General features: G+C 37.6%; 1 protein-coding gene across 1 annotated transcript in view; it reads right to left on the reverse strand.

Annotated features, from left to right (window-relative positions):
* Positions 1–10,242, reverse strand: part of SDHAF3 (succinate dehydrogenase complex assembly factor 3) — a 74,137-nt gene extending 63,895 nt beyond the window's left edge. The window contains exon 1 of the mRNA XM_032402085.1: positions 9,964–10,242. Within this exon, the coding sequence (XP_032257976.1) occupies positions 9,964–10,137 (174 nt within the window). The 5' untranslated portion in view covers positions 10,138–10,242. The remainder of the gene's footprint in view (positions 1–9,963) is intronic.
* Between the last annotated feature and the right edge of the window lie 5,080 nt (positions 10,243–15,322).

Below are 15,322 nucleotides of genomic sequence, written 5' to 3' on the forward strand. Positions count from 1 at the left end.
CTCAGCAACCTTCTAAACACTAATTCAGTTTCTGAGAAAGCTTAATAGAGATCCACAATCCCTTATTTACAGTTCTGAAGTCAAAAAAGTTTTGACAAACAAAAGCTTTTTCAGAACTTATTGGCAGCAAATCCTGATCTAAATGGACATAAACCCTTTATTTACTCCACTTAATATTAAAAGTCAAATATTTTACTGTGGAAATATTAATGTATTTGATTACAGGGTGTCAACCCAGATTCTATGGTGGTATTTCTTAAAATTCAATCATATTCCTTTTTATCCTTCTAAAAATCTAAAAAATTCTGAATTGTGAGACACAACTGAAAAAGAGTTCCCTGGATCTAGATATAAATATTCTGACTCCTGGAAAAGAAGAGCCCCCTTCACCAGTCCCCATTCCCCCACTGACAGAAATGAATATTCTAGTTTATACTTCAATCATCATTCTGGTTTATATTTCAATATTTATAAATTTAGTTAACGTGAGTCTGATGCCAACACCTGATCGCCTCCGGGTATATTGGTATATAAAGTCTAATTCCAGACCTACAAGATCAATTACCAGGAATTATAATCACAATGTTTAGTGGCACATACCCACCTGGAATCTCCTTTCTAACCTACTGGCTTCCAAGCCACCAAGTCAGCCTGTTTACAGGTCTTCCATTCTCTCTGACTAACCTACCAGAAGACAAACAGATAGTTAACCAATCTCCCTCCCAGTCCCACCTGTCAGCCTGACACAACTTCTACAATACTTAGAAAAAGAAAATGTGCAAAATTAAAATACTATATTTTTTAAGTTATTAAGTAGCAATTTAATTTGATCAAATTAAGTTACTGGAGAATCAATGACTAAATACAATCTCTAGGAAATTAAGCAAGAGAAGATTCTTCATGTTGTTTAAAAAAAACTTAATACGGGGCGCCTGGGTGGCTCAGTCGGTTAAGCGGCTGCCTTCAGCTCAGGTCATGATCTCAGGGTCCTGGGATCCAGCCTACATCGGGCTCCCTGCTCAGTGGGAAGCCTGCTTCTCCCTTTCCCTCTGCCCTTCTCCCTGCTTGTGTGCACATGTGCACTCTCTAATAAATAAATAAAATCTTTTAAAAATAAATAAACAAACTTACTACTATACCAGAAAATGGCCCTGATGATTCTTTTCTGATCTCGGTTTAGAGCACTAAAGATTCAAAATACGTCTTCCAGTGGTTAGGTAAAAGAGAATAACTAGATAAAGTTTTATTTTGAGTCTACACATTTTTTTCAGCAAAGCTTCATAGTTTTTAGTGTACAAGTTTGTACATCCTTTGTTTGCATCATCCCTGAGTATTTAATAATTTTTGATGGTAAGTCGTATTTTTAAATTTTAATTTCCAAGTTTGCATTGCTAGTAGATAAAAACACAGTTAATTTTTGTATAATGATCATGTATCATACAACCCTGCTAATACTAATTTTAGACTTTTTTTTGTAGATTCCATCCAATTTTCTACATAATCACATTGTGAATAAACACAGTTTTCTTTCTTTCTTTCCAGTCTGGGTACCTTTTATTTCTTCTGTCTCATTTCAGTGGCCATTTACGATGTTGAATACATGTTTAGATTTTTTTCATTTCATTTACAAAACTCAGCAAGAATCATAAAACATATAGCTGACATTATTTATTAAACATGAAGAAGTCTAAGTTTAACTTACAAAATTCATTTTTTCTAAAGATTTTATTTATTTATTTGAGACAGAGAGAAAGAGAGCACACAAGTAGGGGAGGAGGGTCAGAGAGAGAGTGAGAAGCTGGCTCCCCACTGAGCAGGGAGCCCAATGTGATGCTGAGCCACCCGGGTGCCCCTAACTTACAAAATTGAAAGGGCAAAATTAGGAAATGTATTTATAAGGTGCTGGTATTTGACTCTTTTAATGTGTTTGCCTCAAGTGCTTTAGGACATGAGACTGGTAACAAAAATACTGAGTATATCCAACTGAATTTTTAAAAATAACATTTACTGGCTTTTCTTATAATTACTAAAGTAGCCCTGATCTTTGCAGAGAATCTGGAAAATAGGTGGTTCAAGGAAGAAAATTACAATCATCCTTTATCATATCACCCAAAGATAAACACTGTTTACATTTAATTATAACATGAACAGTTTTCCCAGTGATTAATTCTTCTGAAACACTATTTCTAGCTGCATACTAACCCATCCATCATATGGCTATGCTATCATTTCATTCTTCTGCCCTCATTGGATATCTATGCTGTTTTTGATTTGTCATTATTACCATATACATGCAGCACAATGAATATCCTTGTAAATAAATCATAGAATGATCTTTTACTAGAGTCCCTTTTGCCCATTCTTTTTAAAAGCTGTGTTTTCCCAATCCAAGCCAATAAACCTTTTATATTAACTCTATTAAGCATATATCACATTAATTCAAAATATATTCCATTTGTTTTTTTAACTTTTTAAAATTCAGGAGTTATTAATTTTATGTTAATTGTAATGCTATTACAAAAACAAACAAAATATATTTTTTTTACCCATTCTATTACTATAAAAACATATTACCCTAAAACTAACAGAAAAGATGAAAGAGAAAAATCAGTGTTACCAATGAAAAGTGTAAAATAGGTTAAGCTATTTGATAGAGTTAATATAACCGTATCTTAGAGGTGAAAGAACTTACCAGTTCATTCCTATCTTCAAGGATAAAATATTATTTTTCCAACTGAGACCACTGAGGCCTAAATAAACCTTCCAAAAAATTACACAGAAAACATATGTGCTTGACTAACTAGAGTTTAACAGTTACATCAACAACTTCCATTCTCATTTCATTACTGAAAAAATTTTGGCAATTAGCATCTTGGGCTAATAAACTTAAAATAAATTAGTCTTTAAACGATAATTAAACATTTGCTTATTATGCTAGAGGTGTAGAGGATAAAAACATGATTAAGAGAAGCTTCTGTTTCCCTTAGGAAAAACACAAAAAATGGAGATGCAAATACACAAACTGTAGTAAGCAAACAAGCATAATTCAAAAGAAAAATACTGATAACCATTTTATGCTGCAAAAGTTTAATAGTTTTTTGGAAACATTAATTTCATGAGGTAAGAACACAAGATTTTTGTCCTATCTAGCTGTGTGATACCAAACAAGTCATTTTACTTCAGTAAGTACCAGTTACTTTCTCTTTAAAATGATAGAACTGGGGTTTCAGTTTAAGATGACAGACTGGAGAAATCATAGCAGCATATTTCTTATTTCCTCCCCTCCCAAAACCCCTTTGAACTGACAGTAAAGGATTTTTAAAAGAAGTAATCCATAATGACCGAGAACAAGAATAGAGCCATTAGCAGCCAAGAGATTTCAGCGCATTTCTCAAGACAGAAAGCAGGTAGAGGAGTGAACTCATAAAACAGTGCGGATACAGGGATCCACAGCTTAGAACAGAAAAGAGAGAACATAGCTGAAGATCAAGCCAAACTGCCAGAGCCAACTGAACACAAATATCATGTAGGTAAGGAAATCAGGAGTGAGAAGCAAATCTAAGGCAGATAATGGAAACTCTGTAAGCCTAAAAGTAATTTTCCAATCAACAAGCCTAGCTGTAGGCAGAGTTCTGTTTCTTACTGCTTTCCTTGTAAATAAGGACAGATAACCAAAATTCACAAGATATTTGAAACATAAAAGACATCAAAATAAAATGAAAAGTCCCCTTAAAAAGAGATAAATAAGGAATAGAAAATATTGCTCTTTATTATAAGCCCTCCCACACTAATTTTTTAATCACATAACATTACGTTGATTTTTTTTAAAGTTTAAGTACATTAACTAAAAAAAATAAGAGTATATTATAGCGATCTGAAGCTCCCTTTCAATTCTAATACTCTCTATGTAAAATTTCAGACATGTATTCTTATTAAGCAACTGTAAAATATATTTCAAAAAATAGTAGGTAAAAACCAGTAAAACTATGCATATACAATCCTTTATCTTCTTAAATTCTGTACAAAACCTTATTTCAAATTTTTAAGACTGTGTGTTATGTATAAATAAATATGTACAGATCTATTTTATTTTATTTTATTTTATTTTTTTAGGGGCTTCTGGCTGGCTGTCAGTAGAGCATGCAACTCTTGATCTTAGGGTTTTGAGTTCAAGCCCTACACTGGGTGTAGAGATCTATTTTAGAACCATAACTACTAGCATATTAATATTATTATACTATCACCATTATTTTAAATCTGTAAATTCAAATAAATTTTAAATCATTTAAATAAAAGAAACAGACCTCTATGTCTTGGTAACAACATCAATATAGACAATATTGATCAAATTAGGATTTTTAAAATACCTTTATAACACAAGCACTGTCAGAACACATCTCATGACATCAATAAAAATTAAATATTCCTAAATAAAAACAATATCTTAAAAGTATTACTAAAAAGCCAATGCTTCAGAAATGGAAAAAAAAAAAAGATGTTTTATGTTCCAATGATAGTTTCATATCTTCTCCTTTACACCCCTTTTCAACCACCAGATAAGGACCAGAATATGGCTAAAAAATTTTTAAGAGGTAAAGCTTAATGTAGAAAACATACATCACCATTCAGTAAACCCTCACCATCCAATAAACCATCACAAAAACACTACATTGAGTAACATGCTGAATAAACAGTACAACTGAGAGGTTCACAAATGACTCCTCATACTTGGTAGATGCATCCCCAACATCTATGATCCGTCTACGGAACAGAGAGGTAATTCATTCCTTTTCTTCTGCAAGCTAAAATACAAACTACAAATCAGGATGTTCAAAAGCAACAAAATGAGGTCCCCAAATTAGGTAAGAAAGGCATACAATTATAAAAACTACAAAATACCCATCCAAGCCTAATTATCCTAAGTTAAGGAAACTTTAAATATAGGTGACAGGCAACTTAATCATACATGTTTTATCTGATGATCTACTTCAAAGTCCTAAATAAGACAAAGATACCCCATGTGAGTTACAAATGGATGGTTACATGAAATATGAAGCACTTCCTCTTCTCCAACAAATACAACAAAACATCAAATGTTATATATGATACCTAGACTGCCATACAAATCTAAAGAATTAAACACAAGACGGACAAAAGTATGTTCCTTTGCAGAAGTAGCCAGAAACAACCAGATACAGAAGAAAAGAACAGAACAGTTCCAGCACTGTACTACTACCTTCATTCTCTTAACTCCTGAATGTTAGTGGTCTATCTTTGACTACCTTCCCCCACATTTTACCCAACCTGGGCACTTTCAGCCACAACTTTGAACCAGCAACTAACTACAGATGAGGAATTTCAATTCTCTACCTCCAGCCACAATCTCTCTCCTGAGTATGAGACTAATATATACCTCAGAACATCTCCACTTGACTGTCCCACCAGGATGCTTACCACAAAATACACTATACTGTACTCATTCTTCACCTGCTTCTTCTAAATACCTAGTCTGGTTACTGGTATTATGTTCTTAAAACTGAGAGTTTTCCATTCTATTTCCTCCCCTTTCACTAATCCTCTGTGGGTCCTCGAGTTAAGTCCCATTCTACCTTATAAAAGATAACACATCCATACCCTGTGCTCTCAACACCTATATATATAACATCTCTACTACATCTCTCCTAACAGTTCCCCCTACCTTCAATTTGACTCATTCTTCAATCATTCCTTTATATTGCTGCTAAAGTGATCTTTCTAGAATATAATTTGAATCATTTCACCACTGCTTAAAATCTTTCAGTGATTCCAAATAAAAACCTAAAATCCTTAGCAGAATATCCTGTCTCTTGCCACCTCTCTAGCTTTATCTCTTCCTAATCTCTCACTTAAGACACTAAATTTAAACACATCACTGAAGATCCTGGAAAAAGTCATACTGTTTCTTACTTCAATACCTCTGCATATGTTACTCCTGCTACCTAGAAAGTCTTTTTCATGACATGGTAACTTTGACTTGCTCAAGGCTCAGCTCAGACATTGTATGTGGCCCTCAACTTCCTCCATTCTCTACCTGCTCCCATCGCATTTAACAGACACACATTCATACTGTATTATAACTGTCTAATATACGCTACTAAATTTTGGACACCGTGAAAGTAAAATACAATTATTATTCATTTTTGTGTCCCATAATGCCTAGCACTTTGCCTGGCAATAATAAGTGATCAATAACTACTTACAGAATGTGTAAGCCATTTGGCTTTTTCCAGAAACAAGTTTTACTATAAACATCCCCCAACAGACACAGAGCAAAGCAGCTCCTTAAGAAAAGCAAAAGAAACCAGGCAAGAAAGCAGGAGACATAAACAAATGGGGCAGAAAAGGAAAAATTAAACGCATGGAGTCTCTTCAGAATGACTCCTGAGAGCTCACTGTTTTTTACCCTTCATCTCAGGTTCTATCACAAACATGTTTTACTTGCTATTTAATCTTCAATGCTTATTCTAATTTCCCAGAAAATAAGTGGCAAGAAGTTCTTCTCTCCACAACTGGGCAGGCAAAGAAAAAAAAAAATGGAAAGTATTACCTAAATCAGCTATTCTTCAAAACTGAGCAGTCAGAAGTTTAAATATGCCATAATAAATAAGACCCCTGATCTACCCAGACCCAATTCCACTTCTAACAGTTGCCTCCTAAAAGACTTAAGATTACAATAAATATTTTACCCAACCAGATATCAAACATTCTCCTTCAAATATTCCCAACATCTCTTTCTGAACCTACATTTTTTTTCTCTTATGGTAAAATACTATATAAATTCAGTATTTACTCTGTAAATAAGCATATACATTTTTATCCTTAAGATAAAATGAAATACTTTTCTCCTACCTTCCCCTAAGTGGTCATGGAACAGAAACTTCCCCAGCTGAATTCCCTCTATCATTTGCCATGGTTTTCCGTGATTACAAATGAAAAGAACAGAGAACTTTCCTCCTAATGCTGGGGCCTCTAAGATGCCTTAGCTTTCCCTTCTCTTTTCTCCAGTGGGACCCATACCTAAGTTTGCCCCGTAAAGTAAAACAAATTCAGAATCCATTCTAGTCCGTAAGTAATTTTAGAAGTGAGAGAGTATCAAAACCCAAAGTCCACAAAGCACAGGAAGTCCACAACTGTGTTACTCTCAATTAGCCTGACAGAAACATAAGCATCAAGCTAGTAATACTCATGTGTGCCAAATATGTAATCATCATTAACTAAAACAACAGAAATCCAGGCCATAACTAGTCGCAACATGTATAACACAATCATAAATTAGATGTTTTGAAGAACATGTAGCAGGGAAAAGCCCAGAAGACTGAGGATATCACTTTCCAGTATCACTGCCCTAGCCAACATGTTCTCCCCTCCAAGTCCTTAGAATCTTCTCTATCATTCATCCTTGAAAAAGAGAAACTACTCTCTTGGCAGAATCCACACCACCGCTTCCAACTCCAGGCTTAGACTGAGCTGCCTTGCAACTGTGAGAATTGTTACTTTATCCAAATAGTTAGATTACTAGGTTTAAACTAAACTTTACCCAGCTGCTAACTCATTAATTACAGAGCCCTAGCCCCACGGAATACACTTTTCTTCATTCCAAAAAATAAGTGGAAATGTTAGATCAATAATGGGGAAGAAGGGACAAGGCTTACCTATTGAAACTTTCCAGTAAATAAATTCAAAAGGAATGAGGGAATAGAAAATCACCATGAGAACACAATGGCAAGATCCATCAATGATGCTAAACTAGTTGGCAAAATTTGAGAAACAAAATATTTGCACAGTTTCAGAGTATCTCCTCAAAATATATACTAATTTCAAAAAGGAAAATAGTCACTTTACAGTGGAGAAACTTAACCAAGTGATCACAGTTAACATCATGAGTAGTAAGTCATATTGATATCATGTGCCCTCTGATGTGTTGAGAAAAATTCATCACCCTTGTGGTATCCTTCCCACTAATGCACATCAATCTAATCATGAGAAAAAAAAAATCAACAAATCCAAATTGATAGTCTACAAAATAATTTACCAATACTTTTCAAAAAGTGTCAAACACATGAAAGATAAGATTAAAGAACTGTCACAGACTAGAGAAAATTAAGGGGACAGGATGACTAAATGCAATGTGGGATCCTGAATCGGATCCTGCAACAGAATAAGAACATTAGTGGATATACTGGCAAAATGTGAATAAAGCTTCTAGTTAACATCACTACAGCAATGTTAATTTCTTTTTTATGTCAATTTCTTATTTTTGGTAACTGCACCATGGTTATGTACCATGTTAACATTTGGGGAAGCTGGATGTAGAATGTATGGGGGGAACTCAGTACTGTCTCTGTAACTCTTCTGTATGTCTAAAATTATTTAATTAAAAAAAAAAAAGCTGAATTCCTGATACCAAGCCTCCTCGGTCAATCAACACATTTACCCGGTTGTTTTTTTATGCATCTCTCTCCTCCAGCGTATTATCAATTTATTCTGAGTTTCTACTCTTGCTAAAGCTTCCAAGTTCTTACACTTTAGGAACTCTCAAGGTGCCCTTATTTCTTCTGAAACAGAGCTAGAGACCCTCCTTCTTGTCCTGCCACAAACTGACCTGGCTTAAAAGAGGTCACTTAAACACTCTAACTTCTTACAGATTCACTGCAATTAGCAATTTACAAAGCGCTTTTAAATGAATTTACATACACTAATTTAGAGGTGCATAAATACTGTTATTATTTCACAGATTAGAAAATAAGACTAGGAAAAATTAAGTGATACGACATTTAAAAAATTCCAGAATCTGAATTTGAATCCAGTTCTTCTAGCTCTAAAACTAACTTACCAAATATTAAAAGAAAGCAATCTGCACTTAAGATTCAACTTCCCTGGCTCCATGGAGGCTACTTACCGCTAACACACATGATTTTAAAGTTCTAAATTTCAAGATTGTCTTAAATAACCCTCTTGCAAGCTACAATCAAGAATTCTAAGATTCAGTAAAAAAGGTCTGTGTTCACCCTAACCATAAACTTTATAATTAAAAAAAAAAAAAAAAAGACAGTCTAGCCATCAATTTTTTAGGCTTTCCAATAATCGCTTACCTCTGTTCTTTTACCGACACTGGTTCACGCTTTCAAATACCTGAGATGTCGCTCTAATTTCCAATGCCATTCATATCTTAATATTTGCAAATCATAACTAAGAGCAATGCTGCTAGGCCCCCAACCCCACGAAATACTCTAAATATCTTTTTCCCTCACTCAAAAAAAAAGGGGGGGGGAGTGGGTAGTCAAAGGGCTAATCCCTAATGCATGTGTCTGAGATTTAGTGCAACGAGACAGAGCAATGTAACTAAGTAACGGAACCTGAGACTCCGGAGAAATCCAATTTTCACCTGACTTAACTCAGCATTTTTCTCCTCCGCCGCTTGTGGTCGTATCCAATATCTGCCTCGGTCAACTGAGACCATTAAGACCCAAGAAAGAGCACGGAAATTTAAAAAACAGTAATTATGGAAACAATCTAAGTCTGAAAACTAGGTAATGAGAAAACCATTAACTTATTAACAGGCGCTTGCTACATGCAAGGCACTGGAGGGGCAAAAAGCTACTCGAGGTTATTTATTCAATTTTGTAACCTCCCATCCTCACCCCTCCGGCGCCGGGCACGCGCAGGAGCGCAAAAGGATGAATTGTACTGGAGACGCCGAGGTAACGGGATCAGCTCCAGCCAGGAACCGGTGGGAGAAACAGACCGGCTCGGGATGTAACTTTGGGAAGTACTGTTTGAACAGCTTTGAGCTGTTTAATTCAAACGGAACAGGCTGCCGCTGTTGGATTCTGCGTGGCGCCCGGGGAAACCAGCAGGGACAGGCTGTCTCTCACAGGGACACCTCTGAGGGTCTGGGGCGAAGAAAAGGTGGCATTCACTTGCCTCCCATTCCTGCAAGAAACGCTGGGCCTCGTCAGAACCAACGGTCTTATGTCTCCTAAATTCGTCCTTCACGTATTGGTCGCCAAGGGCTTTGAGATCTGGAGGCAGAGCCCGGTGCAACAGCAAGATGCGCCGATACAAGGCCCGGACCCGCGAGACGTGCCGGGCCGGCATAGCCGCGCGCGTGGACCGCACACCGCGCCTGCGCAAAGGAACGAAGCGTGCCCACCGCGGTGAGAAGCCGGGTATTAGTAAACCGGAACACGAGCGGAAGAGGGCGCGCGACCTTCATCCGGTTTGGTCCGCTCTAAAATCAGGACCTTCCGGAAACCGGGCTGCTGTGGCTGACGCGAAAATGGGCGGGTTCTTGCCTGGAGGGGGCGTGGCCTTGGTGGAGATGGGACTGCGGTCCGGCCCCACTGCTAAAGCCAAACTTGTCCCAGTGAGAGAGGCAGCCAACCAGAGGTCTGGCGTGGGCCTTTTGTCACCCCCTCAGTCACACCGCATCCTCCTTTCCATTCATCTTATCCTTCTCTCCTGATAAAGGCCTGAGAAAGCCTTCATCAAAATCGGGCTCCTCCGGAAAGTCTTCCGTGGTTGGCTAGACCCACTTCAGGTGTCTTACAGTGTTCCTGTGTTCTCGAGAGGGATCAGAGTGGGATTAGGATTCATCTCTCCATTCAGGAGCACCTACCCACGTACTTTGCACAGTGCTGTGCTCCTAATTTGTACCCTGAAGGTGCAGTCTCTTTCATATAACTCACGTGAGCTGTGAGCCAGCAGGTTTCTTTTTTTTTATGTTATGTTAATCACACATTACATCATTAGTTTTTGATGTAGTGTTCCATGATTCATTGTTTGCATATAACACCCAGTGCTCCATGCAGAACGTGCCCTCTTTAATACCCATCACCAGGCTAACCCATCCTCCCACCCCCCTCCCCTCTAGAACCCTAAGTTTGTTTTTCAGAGTCCATAGTCTCTCATGGTTCGTCTCCCCTCCAATTAGTCCCCCTTCATTCTTCCCCTCCTGCTATCTTCTTCTTTTTTTTTTAACATATAATGTATTATTTGCTTCAGAGGTACAGATCTGTGATTCAACAGTCTTGCACACTTCACAGCGCTCACCATAGCACATACCCTCCCCAATGTCTATCACCCAGCCGCCCCATCCCTCCCAAACTCCACCACTCCAGCAACCCTCAGTTTGTTTCCTGAGATTAAAAAAAAAAAAGAATGAAATCTTGCCATTTGCAACGATGTGGATGGAACTGGAGGGTATTATGCTGAGCGAAATAAGTCAATCAGAGAAAGACATGTATCATATGACTTCACTGATATGAGGAATTCTTAATCTCAGGAGCCAGCAGGTTTCATTAGCTCAAGTCAAATTGGCTGCAGAAGAATCATAGAGAAACATTTTATTTTTTAAAAAAGATTTATCTATTTGAGAGAGAGAGAGAGCAGGGGGAGGGGCAGAAGGAGAGGGAGAAAGAATCTCAAGCCTACTCCCTCTGAGTGCAGAGCCCAACACGGGTCTGATCTCACACCCTGAGATCATGACCTGGGTGGATATCCAGAGTGGAAGACTTAACCAACGGAGCCACCCAGGGGCCCCTAGAAACATTTTAAATGTATTGTTTCCAGGGCCACGATCCTGGAGATGCTGGTTAAATTGAGCTGAAAACATAAAATCAAGACATTTAAAAAGTCCCCACCTTTAGCAAAGGTGATACTGAGAGTGTGACTGCTTTCTAAAGCTGGCAGCAACTTGGCCTCTTTCCTTCTCCCCCATCACACCTTTGGTCCTTCAGCAAATCCTGATGGCTCCACCAACAAAATATATGCAGAACTCAACCATTTCTCACCATGCTGGCAACCACAACTGTTTCTCTCTCCAGTCAACACCTCCTGATATTGTGGTAGCTTGTGTTCCTGCTTCCAGCCATGATCAACTTCGGTCATGATCCACCTAAACTGTAAATTAGATCATGTTATTCCTCTGCTCAACAAAATCCTTCAGTAAAACCCAAGGTCTCTCCACTTCTTAGTGTTCTAGATTTTCTCCTACTGCTCTCTCCCTAGTTGGTCAGTTCCAGACACACTAGTCATCTTTGAATAGGCCAGGCACACTCCCAGCTGAAGACCTCGGCACTTGCTGTTCCCTGTGCTTGGAATGCTCTGCCACATATGTATCTTCTTGTCTAAGACCTTCATTTCACCCAGCTCCTTAACTTCAGGTCCCCTTCTAAGACCCTCCCTGGCGACTATATTTGAAATTACAACATCACCATGCCAAGAACTCCCTAAGCCCCCTCTCTGCTTTATTTTTCTCTAAAACACAAATTTTGCTTACTTGCTGATTGTCTGTCCCCCCCACCCACCCACACACACCCTAGAATACAGATTCCATGAGGGCGGGCATTTTGTGATTTGGGGGGTGTCAAATGACTCAGATGACCGGCCGGTGATGAAGGGGCAAGAGTATAAGAATTTATGTGCTTCCCTCACAAACTTTTTTCTGTGCAAAGACTTTTTGAAAGACAAAGAAGACACACACCCTGCTAGCAAGGGCAGGGACTTATTCATTTTAGTGTTCTTTTCAGGGCCCACCACAGTGCCCAACAAATAGTAAGTACTCTAATATTGATTACCTTGAATAGACTTTTTCCTTCTGCTTAAAATTTAGAAAAAATATTTGTTTAAAAGAGCAAAGAACATTTTTTAAAAATGGATTTAATTTGGTATTATGACAAACCACATTAATGGCAAGAATTGAATGGTAGTGTGGTTATTTTACTTCAGGAAATTTTTTTTAACCATACTTCATCTGTTAATATCCCTATAAATTGAAAATTAATTTCTTGTTCCAGTTTACTTTTTTTCTGGTTTCCTTTGGGGCTAAATTACATGTATAATAAATACTTCTTTCAGAGCCAAAGCTCTTATAAAAATGTGGAAAAAACATTCTGCCAATGAATTAATAAAAAAATAACAATAAAAGACTTAATTCAGCCTAAAGGGAGCAGAAAAGGTCCACAGAACATTGGGCAATCAATACTCAGAAATGGCAAATGATGGGTGAGAGAGCAGCCAAGACATAGCGGTTAGGCCTTGGGAAGAGGAATCAAGTAATAACATCTATAATGATAAATGGCCTTTATTTATTTATTTTTTTTTACAATGAGCTGGACAGTGAGGTATGTTTTGAGGACAAAATTTTCTCTGATTCCTTGATCTTCCAATTTAGGCTCACCAGTTTTCCTCTTGTGGTCAAAACAGCCATGAATTGAAAATAACATCTGAGTTATATTCCTGGCCATTAATCTGGATCTGTACACTTCATGTAGGCCTTTCCTTTATTCCTTTATCTTTCCTCCATGTGTTTCTTTTTCCTGTGTGTTATTAAGCAAGTCACTCAACCACTCTATGCCTGGATTGTCTAACATGCCAAATGCTGGGTTAGGTAATTTCAGTACCTTCTACTTCTACTAATCTAATCATGATTTGTCCCAGATTCGCTCCAAAATTTTTTGTAAAAATAGAAGCAGACACATATACACTCTGAAATAATTGCTTTGAAAAGACTTTTTTTTTTTTTTTTTTTTAAGTAGGCTCCACACCCAACTGGAGCCCAGTGCAGGCCTCAAACTCTTGACGGTGAGATCAAGACCTGAGCTGAGATCAAGAGTCAGCTGCGGAGGGCCTGGGTGGCTCAGTCGGTTAAGCATCTGCCTTCGGCCCAGGTCATGATCCTGGGGTCCTGGGACTGACCCCTGCATCCAGCTCCCTGCTCAGCAGGAAGTCTGTTTCTCTCTCTCTCTCTCTCTCAAATAAATAAAATCTTTAAAAAAAAAAAAAAAAAAAGAGCCAGGCACCCCTGCTCTGAAAGGACTTTTAAGAGAAAGGGGAAACTCCTCCAAACTCTGTGTGGAACACATCATGTAAGCCTTTCAGGGCACACAAAGCATAACCACCACAATATATCCATACCCATAACGAAGATCAGTGTCGCAATTGCTCTACGCAGTGTGGCACCTGCACAGACCAACTCCCACACGGACAGACAGAGAAGAGGCGGCCAGAGAAGTTTTTTGACAAGCAGACAGAGAACTTTGAGGTCAAAGGAGATAGAGAAAAATCAGTGAGTAAGAAAAAATAAACTAAAAAAAAAAAAAAAAGGATTCTACTTTTAAGTAATCTCTACACCCAATGTGGGGTTTGAACCCACAACCCCAAGAACAAGAGTCACATGCTCTTCCGACTGAGCCAGCCGGGTGCCCCAAACATTTACATTTCCTAATTATATGTATTAGGATATAGCTTTATATTACTTGTGTCGCTGGATTTTTTTTTTTTTTTTAGCTTTTAATTGTGCACTTACATGCATCAGAAAAAGCTATTCAGTTTTTTCTAGTGATGAATAAAAAATGTACTAAAAATTTTTTTTAATTTTTAATTTAAAAAAAGAAAAAGTAAACTGAAAGAAAAAGACAGGAAACACCTGTGTGGAGCATACTGCATTGTTACTTTGTATTATGCTCTAGTGTTTACATTAAGTATGAAAATAATTCTTACCTGCGAATAAGGTTAAAGTCTTGTCCTCTACAGCGGAATGAGAGAGGGCTGGTGAATGGGAGAGGCTGGTGGTGAAAGATCTGGAAACTGCTCTATGTTATTAGGCATGGAAACACACCCACAGGCTTGGATTTGGTTGCATAAGTTGCTCATTTTTGAATTTACAGCTACTAAATTCCAAATTTTCAATCTTTGAGAATTATGAAAAGGTAAATGCCTGGAACAAGATATATCTTTGACTCAAACAACCTTCACATGCTTAGAGGCCTGGAGAGATGAATAAGCTGGATTTAACCACAGTCAGTACCTATAGTCCGCCAAACAATACCACAAATGGTCTTTCATCTTTCACTTTATCTTGGAGTCCTAAATAGGAACGTCACTACGTTGAGGTGAAAACGTAAGAGGAAGGACTTCTTTAAACATTTTTACTTGGTGTCTGAGTATCTCTACCTATTGAAATGCAATGGTAAGGAAGCAGATATTCTTGAAAGTCAAAATTTCAAGCTTAAACATAATAGTTCAAAGAATGGGAGAAGCAAATAAATTCATGGAGAGTCTGTTCTTTCAAAGTCACTTTGGAAAACATATTAGTCTTCCTTTAGTATATTCCTAAGTTTTTGAAATATGTTACATAAGAAATATCAAAGAGGCACTAAATGTGTTTATACCTGTACAGAAAGATCTAACTATAAGGAATGTTTTAAATGTTTACAGTTGTTGATAAACGAGGATAGAAAATCAACCAAAGTTGAGATACACTGTCATGTATAATAATTTA

This window comes from Phoca vitulina, unplaced genomic scaffold (genome assembly GCF_004348235.1).
Source record: "Phoca vitulina isolate PV1807 unplaced genomic scaffold, GSC_HSeal_1.0 scaffold4, whole genome shotgun sequence".
NCBI lineage: Eukaryota > Metazoa > Chordata > Mammalia > Carnivora > Phocidae > Phoca > Phoca vitulina.